Source organism: Sinohyriopsis cumingii, chromosome 1 (genome assembly GCF_028554795.1).
Source record: "Sinohyriopsis cumingii isolate HCF-2022 chromosome 1, ASM2855479v2, whole genome shotgun sequence".
NCBI classification, from domain to species: domain Eukaryota; kingdom Metazoa; phylum Mollusca; class Bivalvia; order Unionida; family Unionidae; genus Sinohyriopsis; species Sinohyriopsis cumingii.
Genome location: NC_142961.1, coordinates 35,081,282 through 35,096,042, shown reverse-complemented (window position 1 = coordinate 35,096,042; position 14,761 = coordinate 35,081,282). Strand labels below are relative to the sequence as shown.

Sequence of the window (14,761 nt, the reverse complement as noted above, 5' to 3'; positions counted from 1 at the left end):
TACTATAAAAAAAATAAACCAGAACAAACAGGTAAACCACAATAATAAAATTGTCCACAATTATTTTCAGTCCCAAGAATAAGTAAGAATTTAAGTGACGTTATGCACGCTTTGCACTGTGTAAGTACTGCACATTATAGTTCAGCTTGGTCTCCCTGGTAAACTCAACCGGCCCGCGAATTATGAAGTCAGTATTTACAAAATGCAAAATAATAACAAAATCAATCATAGTACTGACTGTAACAGTTTATTAATTGATGGGTCACCGAAAGTTACTCTGTCTTAGGACATGGAAAAAATTATTGTTTCAAGTCCCAAGATTTACAGCCATTACAGTAATCAACAAAAAGACCTAAAAACTGTCAAGTTTAGACATTAAGGCCCATGGATAAGCCGACCCCCCTTCGTCCAGGCCTTTACTTTTTCCTAAATTATTCGGCTTGTACCCAAGTATATACGGTATATTCAGTGTCATGGTCATTGTGTGTTTCGTAAGTTCAGAATTTGCTCTCTTTTTTTTTAAAACAACAAAAATGGCTGTCAACTAGAATTTAGTTGTTCAAACCTGGATTACTTTTCATTTTTAAGCAGCAGGATAAAATTTGCACTGTTGTGGCATCACTCAGAGCATAAATTTGTTCAGATTTCTTTAAATAAAGGTAAAGTGTAAACATATTGGACAAAGAATCGATCGGTCTTCTCTAAATGTAAAGAATATACAAGACTTTTTTATTTTATTTGTTATTGTCCCAATAATAGTATTTGATAGAAATTAAGATCACTTGATTCATGAAATGGTGTCTGATTGTTAATTGTGCATGACATCTCGGTCTTTCCATGGGTGGTCTTCGTTCATTGGCTGTTCAAATGTCAATCAGTAAAACTTCATTGTTAATGACTAGATCATAATTTTGAGCTACATGTATCAAAGTGCAATGTGCCAAGTCATTAGTGTGATAGAAACTTGCCTTTTCCAAGCTGAAATTGATATCCTTTGATACATTGGAATGGCAGCTAAAATGTCCAAGATAGCTAAAATGCCCCCTAGGGCAGAGGTTCAAGATGGCTAAAATGCCCCCTAAGGCAGACATCCAAGATGCTGCCCTCTGCTGCTTATTTTATTCAGCTATAACCTTTGTTAGTTATTTGAAAAACATGATAACAAAGAAAAATGTGTTAACAACATTGTAATCTTACCAGCATCACTCATTTTTTAATTAAGAGTTTATAATTAGAAATTTTCAAAATATGAGAATTTAAATCTATATCTAATGATCAAAAATATATAATGTTGTATCACTGTGTCATTCAGGTCACAATGTAATTTTGCTTGTTTTTACAGCTGCAAAGTCATGAATGACATCATTAAAGTTAATTGTTTCAGCCATCAGATTTTCAATGGACAGCATTGCCAATTTGGTCAGCCATATCTCACTTTTTGTGGATCTTAAATATATCCTAATTAGTTTGAGTTTTGAAAAGCTCCTCGCATCTTGCTCACATTTTAAAAACCACAATTAATATTAAGATGATATTCTGCGTATACCCAGTTTATTGTAAAAGTTCCAGTGCTTCTCAGTTTTTAGCTTTCTTGCCTGTAATTTCCTCATAACTAAGAATTTGATGATGACAACTTTGGATTTTGTAATAAAGACCAGCATCAACTTATTGAACTGTTAAGATTTGTACTTGCAGTACAAATTTCATCCATATTTGCAGGATTCATAAAAAACTCCAATCTTGAGGAAAAATCTTAACTTTGAGTTAATTTTGCACAGCTACTGAGATATGTGCTCAATTTCTGCATGCATATATTTGACAATCTCAGTGTGCTCTATTGATTTCTTGGGGCCAAGTTGGTTCAATATCATGTGCCTTTTCTCCTGACATTTGAGATTTCTTCCAAACACGACTCTTTAATGATATCATTGTCTTTGCAAAGCTTGGCAGCAGTCCTCTGGGTCTTCGTAATTAGATGTTTCCTTGTTGAAGTACATACCTAGAGCATTTGTCTTAGTTGTGCAACCACCCACTCTAATAACTTTTGTTTGTAGATGGTTCTGTGTTTTTTCCATCTTTTCTAAAAATATGGCATTCCAAAAATACAGATACATGTACAATATGAAGGAGTATGACAATGATGCAGCTGAGTGTTGTTCCTGCATCACCTATTGTTTCAACTGTCTCTGATTTGCCATCTTGTAGCTCCTCCAGTGAATCAACAATTTCATCAAAAAATGAAGCAAAAGTCACGATAGCATCATGTTTTGCACACCAGCAGGTTTCACATATCCATTTTACATTTTTTTGAGCATGTTTCTGAAGAATGACTCCCATCAATGTGTGGAAGAAGAGAAAAAGACAAAAAAAATTTTGACAGTGCCAGAAAATGTTACTGCATTTGCACTGAAAGCAGCCATATGAACAGTTATGGTTTCTGCATGGAATAAAGGTAGCTTTATGGTTTAACTACAAAATTCTCTGCTCAACTCATGAGAATCCCAGCCATAGTTGCAGAATCATTATAACTTTGGCTTCTGCATCATAAAGTTTAGGCCCTCTTGAAGCTTTGTCAGAATTTGACCCTTCACAGCTTCAGCTATCTTTCCATTGAGAAGAAAGAAATCAATAAAAGACTCTTTGATCTCTATTTCTCCTTCATTTGTGTCTACATAATGAAGTATCTGACATGTGGTCGACATGTGAATGATCGGGAGTACTATCGAACAAAATAGTAAAGTATTTAGCTTTTTTTATGGACATCACTATAAATTCCCACACTGCAGACATCATAGCGATATGAATGAAAAATTGTTAAAGATACATTAAAAATCCAAATCACACACACACACACTTAAACCAGATAATAACATTCTATGTGTGTATTTACTATAGAAAAGTCAACTGCATCACCAAAACAGATTCATATCCAATGCCAAGAATAGATGATTGTAATGACAAAATTGGAAATGCAACATATGTCACCTGATGTTTGACCTTTTGTAAGGTTTCTGGTAAATTCCACTCGGAGAAAGAGTGAAAGAAATGTTGACATTTGTAACTCCAGATGTACTTTTTGAGCATAATGTGATACAGTTTGGTATGTTAAATTTTCTGTCAATATTCCAGCTTTTAATGAACATAATTCTGGTCTAGATAATTGTGATGTATACATCAATGGCTTCATAGTCTAAAACGATGCCTTGAAAAATCACTTGGAAACTGTTAGAAAGTTCTTTTTATCAACTTGGTGATACAAATTTGACAATTAATATAAGCAAAAGTGAGTTTTGCCATGCATGTATTACATTTTTAGGACATATTTCATGACATGGTCAAGTTAAACTTGTAGAAGTTAAGGTCAAGGTGTCTCTGAATTCCCAGTCCATGTTAGTAAAAAGCAACAGATGTGAGTTTTGGGTATGGCTGGATATTATGGGAAATTTTGCTCAAAGTTTTTCATAATTGATGGGCAAATGTTGAGTAAGAGAACTGTTTCATTGGTCTGACAAATCTCAGGAGACATTTGATTAATTAAAGTCTCAAAACTCACTTATTTTGACTGCAAGAACAAACTTAAAGACCTAATAATGTTTCCTACCTTAAATATTCTCAGCATGTTTTTTTAATGTTTTCTAATTTCATGGTGTTTGTTTTTGTAATCATATCATTATATGTTTTTTATCTTATAGGTGTTGTCTAATGTTGTAAAGCGGTTAGATTAGGCGCTATACAAAGTCCTCATTATTATTAATATTATTATAACTTCAGAGTGCACTGGGTCTTTTCAGCTCCTAATATGAGTCAGTTAACATAAATGGATAATTGTTTACCAAATCCTCATTACCGGTATATGCATCCCACTTGATTTGTGACTTAGTAGTATTTTCCAAAAAAACAATGTTAAATTCCAATTACTCTTGAACTCAGCATCTTGTTTACTACTTAAAATAGTGACAAAAAGTCATGTAGGCATAAACTCCATTCACAACCCTCCACACAGCCATGACAAAAGCCAGGTATGCAAAAAGACTGCCCTTAATCATGGACAAAGGTTGAACACACAATGTAAGTTTTAAATAAACATAATAGGTGTAAATTTGACAAGTGATATGGCCATCTTTGCAAACATTTTGAAAATCTTGTTCTTGTTCCTCGTCTGAAACAAAAGGTCTTTTCAGCGTTGAGCTTTCACCAGAAAACTTCTTATGATGTCTTATTGATCCTTTCTAAAAATGATGCCATTGAGATCCACAGCAGCTAGTTTGAAATTTGTTGTTGTTGAAATATATCAAAAGTGGTTTAAATACTCCACAGCTTAAAGGAAGAAATGGTCTTATCTTGAATTTGTAGGATTTCTTGTTAGCTAGTAAGAGCATCAGGCAATCTTGTTTTAGTTTGGTTAAACTTGTGTACATTTAAACTTGACTAATATGGCCTGTGAATAATTAGTACCTCAGCATGAAGTGGGCACAAAGTTCAGCTTTGGTCTCTTCCTCCTTTGTTTTCAGTTTTCATTATCTTTAGGATGGCATATTTGATTTACTTTCTTCAGAAGGAGAGAAGACTCAAAAGAAGTGGAATACATAATCCATGTCAAACATACAACCAGCCTGGACATAGTATTACAGATGGGCAGTCTCCATTGCATCAACTTTTTGACAGGAAATGATTGGTTAAAAGTGCTGTCTGACATGAACCATTCTTTGAAATAAGATGTTTTTAGGTTTAAATGATGTTCAGATATTCAGTTTAGAATTATGAGGTGTAACCCCTTAGTTTGATCAACAAAGTCACTCATAATTCTGTTCTTTTTTTGGAATGTTCTAAGAGTAGTGATGTGATACATTCAACAAGTTCCATTAGTGACTATTTTAATAACAACAACATTCACACATGGGGCACAAATTGATTAGAGAGGGGATGAAGAGAGGCAAACCCGCTTTTAAAAAAGAAGTGTATCTGAGAAGAAATAGTGTGCATTAGATAAAAATATGACTTTGGTGATTATTGTTTATCAGCCGGGGCACTGGAATACTTTGATGGGTGAACATGGACTTAAGACAATCCAACATTATAAGAGTGGTGTTGATGTCTTAAGTTTACGAAGGTGAAGTCCTCATATTTTGTGCACTAGCTTTAAACTGAAATTGATTGACCACAGATGTTGCCAATCAACAATGGATTAATTTTTATACACATGAAAAATGGCAGAGTTTCTCAGTTCGAGAGTAATTACATGCCTGACAGTGTCATGAATCGTCAGTGTTATCTGGTTTTAATGGCAGTCAATGATGTTTAAGGTCAATATCTCTCAAGATTTGGTATAATTCAGATGATTTATCATATGTGACTTTTTGCACATAATGGCTGCATTGGGGCTTTAACACATGCATAATCACAGATTGAGCATATTCTTAATCCCTATCAATGATGAAAAAATTTGGCAAAAAAATTTTCTTCATGCACACTTCTACCTTAATCTTGCCATTATGTTTTCAGTGGTGGATTGTTGTACGCTGGGGGTTTCTTGGATTCTTAATGTGGATGGTACATAAGAGAATGCTGGGTCTTTCAGCAGTGATGTTTTGTCCATGGATACTGCACTTCAAAAATTCAAAAAGCATTACTTAAGGAAGATTTAGAAATTATCATATTAGGTGATTTTAACATTGACTATATGAAAACTCCACCATTAACATGGATAAGTAGCTTTGAAACTTACAACTTTACTCAATTAATTAACACCCCCACTAGAGTAACGGATAAAAGTGCTACTATCATTGATCATGTCTATACTAATAAACCTGAAAATGTAAGTGAAATTAAGGTACCAGTGTATGCACTGAGTGACCACTACCCAGTCTGTATAACTAGACATGTTCCGAAATCATCTAAAAATGGCCAACACATTGAAATTCAATACAGGGACTTCAAACAGTTTGATGAGGAAATGTTCTTAAATGATTTAGTTTGCAAACCTTTCCAATCAGTCTGCACTATAGCTGATGTCAACACTGCCTTGGACAAATGGTATCAGATGTTCAATGCAGCCTTAGACAAGCATGCCCCAATTAAAACAAAAAGGGTTAAACACCAAATTACACCCAAGTGGATTACCCCTGAGATCAATGAGGCTAGGCACCTAAGAGATAATTTCCACAAGAAAAAAGACATGAAAAGCTATAGAAAGTGGAGAAATAAAACTAAGTACCTGATAGATAAGGCAAAAGAGAACTACTATAAACAGGCTATTAATGAAAGTAAGAGTACCAAAACATTGTGGAAGCATCTAAAAGAGCTGAACCCACGCAAGAACAGTTGCCTTCCCCCTAGACTTAAGCAAAATGATGATATAGCAACATCTGTACAAGACATTGTGGAAATGTTCAACAATTTCTTCATAAGCATCTCCAGTAAGAGTATTCAGAACCAGACTAATATCCCAATTGAACTTGATGCTCTTCTATTATTTATAAAAGCTAAAATTCCTGATGAAAATTATTTTTCAATAGCTAATGTTAGTGAAGGTGATGTTTTTGATATGCTAATTAAGGTTAATATTAATAAATCCTCTGGATTGGATGGTATTGGTCCACAAATTCTTAAAATTGCTGCACCAGTAATAACAAAGTCACTAATGCATATCATAAATTTAAGTATAATGAATGGTAATTTTCCAGAAACATTGAAATGTGCAAAGGTTACACCTATCTTTAAGAAAGGAGAAAAGGAGGATCCAGGAAATTACAGACCAATATCAATTCTACCTGTATTGTCAAAACTATTTGAAAAGCATGTAGCCATTCAGGTCTATAAATTTTTCGAAACATACTCTCTATTTCATAAAGCTCAATCAGGATTTAGAAAGTACCACTCGTGCCAAACAGAACTTACCAAATTAATTGATCTTTGGCTGAAGGAAATGGATAATGGACATATGACTGGGATTGTTTTCCTTGACTTCAAGAAAGCCTTTGATCTTGTTGATCATGAAATTCTGCTGCAAAAGTTGAACTGTTACAGATTTGACAATCCTTCTTTAAACTGGTTTAGATCATACCTAAACCAAAGGTCTCAGCAAGTAAGCATTGGCAATATTAGCTCTCAAACTCGCACTATTCATTCAGGAGTCCCTCAAGGCTCAGTTTTGGGCCCTCTCCTCTTCCTTATCTATATCAATGATCTACCATTAAATAATGAATCCACAAACACAGATTTGTTTGCAGATGATGCAACTTTGTATACATCTAGTTCTGATACTGAAGTTATCCAAATGAAATTAAACTCAGACCTTATCAGAGTCCAAAACTGGGCACAACAAAATAGGATGGTAATTAATGAAGGTAAAACAAAATGTATGATTTTGGGGACATCACAAAAGCTACACAAGTCAGGGAACCCAAAACTGTCTCTTGCAATAAATAATCATCCATTAGAAAATGTCAAACATGAAAGGCTTGTAGGTGTGTCTGTAGATAATAATTTATTATGGAATGACCATATTGATAAGCTTTGTAAAACACTGTCATCCAAAATTGCCCTTCTCAGCAGAATCAAGAAATATTTACCTATGGAAACTCGCAATCTATACTACAAGTCATATATTCTTCCAACAATGGATTATTGTTCTAATGTATGGGGAAACTGTGCCAAATCTGAGCTTGACAGGATTTATAAACTTCAGAAACGAGCAGCACGTGTAATTTTAGATGCATCTGTTGATCATCCCTCAAAAGCATTATTTACAGAACTCAAATGGCTCACAATATATGACAGGATAGATTTTCACAAGGCAGTTCTTTTATATAAATGTCTACATGGAACTGCACCAGAGTATCTTCAAGACTTATTCAGGCCTTTTTCAGCACAATACCAGTTGAGATCAATATCACATGGAAACATTCTAATACCAAAACCAAGAACAGAGCAATTTAAAAAGAGTTTTCAATACTCTGGTACAGTTCTGTGGAATAAGCTTCCACTACATGTAAAATCTGCTGAAAATATTAGAATATTTAAGAAAAGATATCATGAGCATGTATGTGTTTCTAACAGATAATGGAATTTAGTATTTTAATACTAAACATGTTAAAATAAACAGTAATTATTGCCATCTTCATATAATGTGCATTGTTATACTCTGCTTAAGAGGGCCTCAAGGGAGAATAGTCCTTGACTAATGAGTCACCCTCTATAAATAAAGCATTATTATTATTATTATTATTATTATTATTATTCTTTCTGCTGCATTCCTGTTCAGTTGGCTGTATAAGGGGTAGAAGAGATAATTGATAAATTGGAGGAGGTCGCATCTTTTTCTTCCAGAATAGCAAAGCCAGCTTGTCAATAGATGTGACACAGCCTGGGGACATCTGGCCAACTTTATCTTTTATTGCAATGCAATGGAATTATTTGTTTTATTGGTTTTAACGTCACTTTGAACATTATTGGCTGCATCATGCAGAGGAAATGGGAGCTAAATACCTTGTGTAAGTACACAGTGAGGCAGCTGACTCCAACATATCAGCACAAGACTAGTTACATTGTGCTAATTGAAGGTTGTTTCAAAAATATAAGGGCATGATGAGGTACAACAGTGTATGCATTAGATGGTGGCACATTCATTACAGCTTGAATTTTCAATTCCGTTCATGAAGAGATTTATACAAGCAACTTAGTTCAAGGTTTTTAACAGTTCAGTGCTTATTCTAGGATGTGCATTTGTGGGATTCATACTAATGTCTTAAAATTCACACCAAAAAAATGAACAGAATTTACAACAGTCAGTAATAATCCCTTCTGTATTTAGAAAATTCCCATCTTTCTTTCAAATGGAGGGGTAGTTTGGCCCCAAACTTGCCCATTATAAAATAAACCTTGCTAGTCGGCGAGTTTAGACATACATGTATATTTGTTCTCCATATCAATGTAAGTATTAGCAGGGTTCTAAAGAACTTGGTACTGAGAGTGTTTCTAATTGTCATTTTTCTGAGGTCATCAGAATCCATAGCTTCTAAAATAGATAACTCTGGGGATAAATGAAAAAGTGAGGGAAAAAAACACTTACCCAACTGATAACCTGTTACAGTGGAAATCAAATATAGGAAATTATTTTTTTAAAAATCACTCAAAGGAATAACCAATCCCACCCCCACCCCCCCCAAAATGTGTATGTGGATTTCTATAGGAAAATTTGTTTGGGGAAGGAAAATGTCTTTATCTAACTGTGACAGGTTGGAATGTAACTACATGAATTACCAAAAGTCTGTTAGTTCATGATACTGCTTGTCAGTAATTCACTAGTATTTTGAACTTAAAATTATATATTTTACATTTCAGATTTGTTAAAAGAATGGCAGGACTCTTTTGATCCAGTTGAAAAGGTCCGCCATGAACTTCTGTTCTATAGCCATGGACCTGTGGATGGCTTCCTTATAGGTAAATCACATTTAAGTAAACATGAACAGAATAAGAAGATGCATGTGAATTGGGGAGGTACATAATCTTTAAAAGAAGAGGGAAACAAAACTATTGAATAGTTATTGTTAAGTTTCATTTTTACCATTTTTATCATATTGACATAGGTTTTCACCAAAAGACTTTTTATGATATTGGTTTTGAATGATATTGGTGCAGATCTGATGTCTATTATGGACACCACAGTAGTCACCTTGTAAATCTTGTTATCACTACTTCTTCTGAACAAATGATCATATCAGCATGGTGTTTTCAATGAAAGACTTTTTATGATGTCTGTTTGGCTGTAAATGAAAAGGGTACCAATCTGACCTCAATATGGCCACAAAAATAGTCATTTGGAAGACTATTGCTACAGCTGCTAGATGGCTGGTCATTTCAACAATGCGCTTTCAGCAGAAGACTTCTAATGATGTCTAGTTGGTCCGTAATAGAGATGGTGAACATACTAATACCCAGTATGGCTATGATTTGAAAGCCTCATTGTTGTTACTCCTACAAAATGGAAAGTCATATCAGAATTGAGTTTTCACCAGAAGACTTTTTATACTGTCTTTTTGGTCCAAAATTTAATACATGTACTACCAATCTAATGTCCAGAATGGCCACCATGTTATTGTTACTTCTCTTAAATGGAAAGTCATTTTGACATGTTTCATCAGAAGAGTTCTTATGGTGTCTAGTTGATCATAAATGAAAATGATGCAGAGTGACCTTGTGGCCCTTAGTTTGGCGACTTTGGTGGCCATCTTGAAAATATTGTGTCTCTACTCCTCCCAAATGGTTATATCAACATGGGGTTTACAGCTAATTACTTTTTATGATAACTAGTTGGTCTTATATGAAAAAGGTGCCAAGGATACATCCAATATGGCTGTCATGATGACTATCATTAAGACTTGCTATTACTTTTCCCCTTCTGAATGGATTGTCTTTTGACATGGGTTTATAACCAAAAGACTTCTGATAATGTCAGTTTGGTCCTATAACAAACGTTTGTATGTTCACTACAGCAGTTAATTTGAAAATCTTTTTATTGCTGAAGAATATCATAGATGGTTTCAACTTCCAGCAGTAAAAATGGATAACTGCTCTTGTTTCGATTTCCTAGCAATTCATTTTGTCCAGTTGAACATCAGTCTGTTTGAGGGACTCTTGTGTAAGTTAGATATATTTTGAATATTATTTCTTTTGGAAGAATCAAAATTGCATTATATATGACAGCTAGAGGCAAATTTTGATTGAAGTGTTGTATCCACCTTACTGTAAGCCTACTGTTGGATCAATCCAGGGTGGCTACCATGGTATGACCTTGGGCAAGGCATTTTATTCCAATTGCCTGGGCACTAAAAAAATCTACTTTGATTGTCTTAGACACGAAAAAACCAAATAGATTTATCCCATTTGCCCAGGCACTAAAAAACCAACTTGCTTTGATTTGTCATCAACACCAAACCAAACCAAATAGGTTTATACCATTTACCCAGGCACTGAAAAACCAACTTGCTCTGTCATAAACACCAAACCAAACCAAACAGGTTTATTCCATTTGCCCAGGCACTAAAAATTCAACTTGCTTTGATGTGTCATAGACACCAAACCAAACGAAATAAAGGTGGAACTATTTATCGATATATCAATGTATCAGTACTTTTGCCATACCTGTACAAATATTGATAAAAGGATGGAGAATCAATACAACAGGAAACTTTCATTATAAATGTTACTTTAATATTCAGCAGGCGTAAATAATTATTAGTGATTTAGCTTTTTATTTTTAAACTGAGAATTCATCTAAGATGGATGATGCAGGCACAGGCATTCATTTTTGTCAGTAAATAAGAAAAACATTGAAAACACCCACTTGTCTTCTGAAAAATAAACACAAGGTGACATTTGTTTTCCGCATAAAGAAGACATGCCAGATTTGTTCTCCATATATAATAAAATACTTGACTAATCATCAAATAACCACTTTTATGCACAATTACTTTGTGGTTCATATCTTGTCTACTTGATTCTTATTTGATGGCTACATTCTGATGTGTTACACAGTGAAATATGTTACCTTGAATTCTTATTGGTGGTTATTTTATGTTCAGTGCCTAGGGTGAACTATTGCTACCAATCAGAACTTAATGTGGCTTTTCCCCTGCGTGATACACACAAGTATTGACAACCAACAGAGAAACTTTGTGCATAAACAAGGATTTTTGAATTTTTTTACTTGTCAAGGAATGGCAAAATTTGTAATTTATGTGCAGTGTCGATGCACAAGTGATTAAATACTCAAGGAATATTTGGTGACATCATCAAAATGGATGCGTTACCTCTTTAACCTCTGGAGGTTTTTGTCATTTTTGCCTGAAATGCGAGTAGGGAACACATTTTGAGGGCCATTTCTGAATACATCCTAATATATCGACTTCAAGAGATTTCCCATTAATCTAATGCCTAGTTGTGTTAGAAGCATTGTTTTTCAGTGGCTATTTCACTTGCTCATGAACAGAAGGGTAAAGGTTGTTCTTTTATTTTTTATTTTTTGCTTAACAGACCCATCATTTTCATATCAACACCACTCTTCATATAATTTCCCAATGCCCATCTTATCCTCCTTTTTGCAAAGGTTCACCTGTATGTGTGCAGTTGAGACTGGTCTGCCATAGACCTGAGGCCAAAAAGTCTAAAATCCAGACACAAAATCGGATTCCAACCATGGACAAATTTTCGGGTGGAAAAAAATTGGGTCCAAAAAATGAGGTTTTTCCCTCTGTATTTTGTAGTGCAACTAGAATGTCCAGATTATTTCGTATCATTGTAGAGCTACATCTGTCTACCTTTCTATAATACCACCCACTTTAGTGTGTCATACATGACTGACACTACAGAGCTCGGTAGTAGGCTACTACCTCCTGCTGTGTAAACATGGCGCCAGTGGTTAACGAGTTATTAAATAGTTAAATCATACATTGGGATCAGTTTGGAATGACTATTTTTATTTTGAGATATTTATTCAGTGATTGAACCTGCCAACATCATAAATAAAATTAGCAAAAAATTGGCAATTGGACATATTTAAACCTCATGAGTTTGTCACCTTGCACAAATTTTAAACTTTTTTTGTTAAAAAAGGGGAGTGGGTGTGTCAATAGTTTGCCTTTGTCAATAACAAAGACCAGTTCCTGTGGATGTGACATTTGTTTTGCATCTGCAGGAAGTACAGTGTGATAGATTTTGTTAGTATTCATCCTTCTCACTCATCTGGACTTGTTGTGAAAGAGATTTTCCTTGCACTGTTTCTTCCCAGTTTAAGCGCATGCACAGAATTGGTAATGGGATGTTTTTAAAGCATTCATACAATGCTAAGACAACTAAAGGACATGGTAGCCAAGATGCCTTGTTCATCTGTTCAAATGGGGCAGCCTGAAATGACCTGAATGGTTGAAATAAAATTGCTGGTAACTCACAGGTAATCAGTTTGAAAGTATTTTTTGTTATCTTGTCATAGATGAGAATGGCATATAAATATATGTCAAGTCTATGTAAGTAATCTGCATACTGGAAATACAACCAGTATGTCAACACATACCATTGACAGACCTTCCAGAAAGGCCATTAATTTGTTATATATATTGATAATGTTTTGTATTGTAGACTGTCTATTGTGAATATTCTTATCAATATGCATCACAGGTGAATCATTTCACTGCTAAAAGTCAAACCATCCATACATACATCACATCTATGGTAGATTAGGTTTTTCACTTTGGTTAATTTTTAGGTATTGTGGTGGGGCATTTGTGTTCACAGTTAATCAGTTTTCAAAATTATTTTCAATTTCCAATAACTCATCAGTTCATTGATAAAATTTGCTTTGCATTTACTGAAGGAAGCAGTTGGAAGCTTCTTGTTTTGTAATGCGGCCTGATAGCCTAAAACATACTCACAGAAGGCAAACCAGTTAATCATGTCATGGTTATCTTTAAATTTGAAGGATGAACAATAAAACGAAAATGGTGCTAATCTGACACACTAAGTGGCTATTTTGAATTTCTTCTTGTCGCTATGCCTACTAAATAGATGGCTGTGTCAGCAATTGGTTTTCACTAAAAGGCTTCTTATTTGTGTAGTTGGTTGTAATGAAAAAAGTGCCAATCTGATGTCCAATATGGCTGCCACAACAGCCATATTGAAATTCATGTTATTGGAACTCATGAATGGAAGTGATCTCACCTTATGCCTGATGTAGTGGGCTGCTCCCTACAGCTAGGTAGGTGGAGCACCACACAAGCATGTTGCTCACTCCCATTAGTAAGGTGGAGCACTGCATATATGTTGTTACCTCCTGTTGGAGAGGTGGAGCACCACACAAGCATTGTTGCTCACTCCCATTCTTAAGGTGGAGCACTGCATATGTGTTGTTTCCTCCTGTTGGAGAGGTGGAGCACCACACAAGCATTGTTGCTCCATCCTTCTGGGGAGGTGGGGGTACTGCATGAGTATGTTGCACATCTTGTGTCCTATTAACCATGTTGCCCTGTACCACAGGTGGTGGTTCACCACTTCCAACATTTTTTAAGGGTAGAATGTTGTGCCCCTTAAATGGGAAGGATCATCACTGTACTCTCCTGGATGATGAATCATTTGAGGATGAAGTATTCTCTGATAATTCCTCAGTAGCCTCATGACATTTTGGGATTGGATTGTGTACTCTACTACTTCCATCCATCCTGTAAAGGATTAGTAGTCTGTCCAGTGGTGTTAGATAAAGGAAGGGGACCAAATCAATATCCACCACTTTCCTGTTATCACAGCTAATCCTTATTGGATGTAAGGCCCTCCACCTCAGGGTCATTGGTCCTGTATGCCTCTGTGGACTACTGGAAGTGATGATGTGGCTTGTATACTGTCATCACCTCCTCACCAGGACAGATCAGTCAGAAGGCTGTAGGTGTTGCACCATCCAGGGCAGACAAACAATACCATCTTCCCACTCCTCACCATTCTGAATGAGGGGACATGGTACGGTATGCTGATGCCTTCTCTTATGCCCAACTAGGCCCTGAATCAGAGTATGCTAGTTTCTAAAGAGTTTGAGGTAGAAGCCACAGATATTTCCTGCAAGGCTTATGCCTTACTCTCATTTGGATGATGAGGTCTGGTCCTTTGACAAGGCAGTAAAAATGAAGTCTACCACTTCTTATCCCTGAACTTGTACCCCGAGCCATCTGGCACATGGTTCAAGAAGATTCTTTCTGGTTTTCCATTTTGGAAAATATTT

The 14,761-nt window shown here is 35.3% G+C and overlaps 1 protein-coding gene across 1 annotated transcript in view; it reads left to right on the top strand.

Moving 5' to 3' along the window:
* LOC149806685 (uncharacterized) overlaps window positions 1–14,761 on the top strand; it is a 379,423-nt gene that overhangs the window by 38,362 nt on the left and 326,300 nt on the right. Inside the window, exon 2 of the mRNA XM_089956535.1 lies at window positions 9,343–9,441. Within this exon, the coding sequence (XP_089812661.1) occupies window positions 9,343–9,441 (99 nt within the window). The remainder of the gene's footprint in view (window positions 1–9,342; window positions 9,442–14,761) is intronic.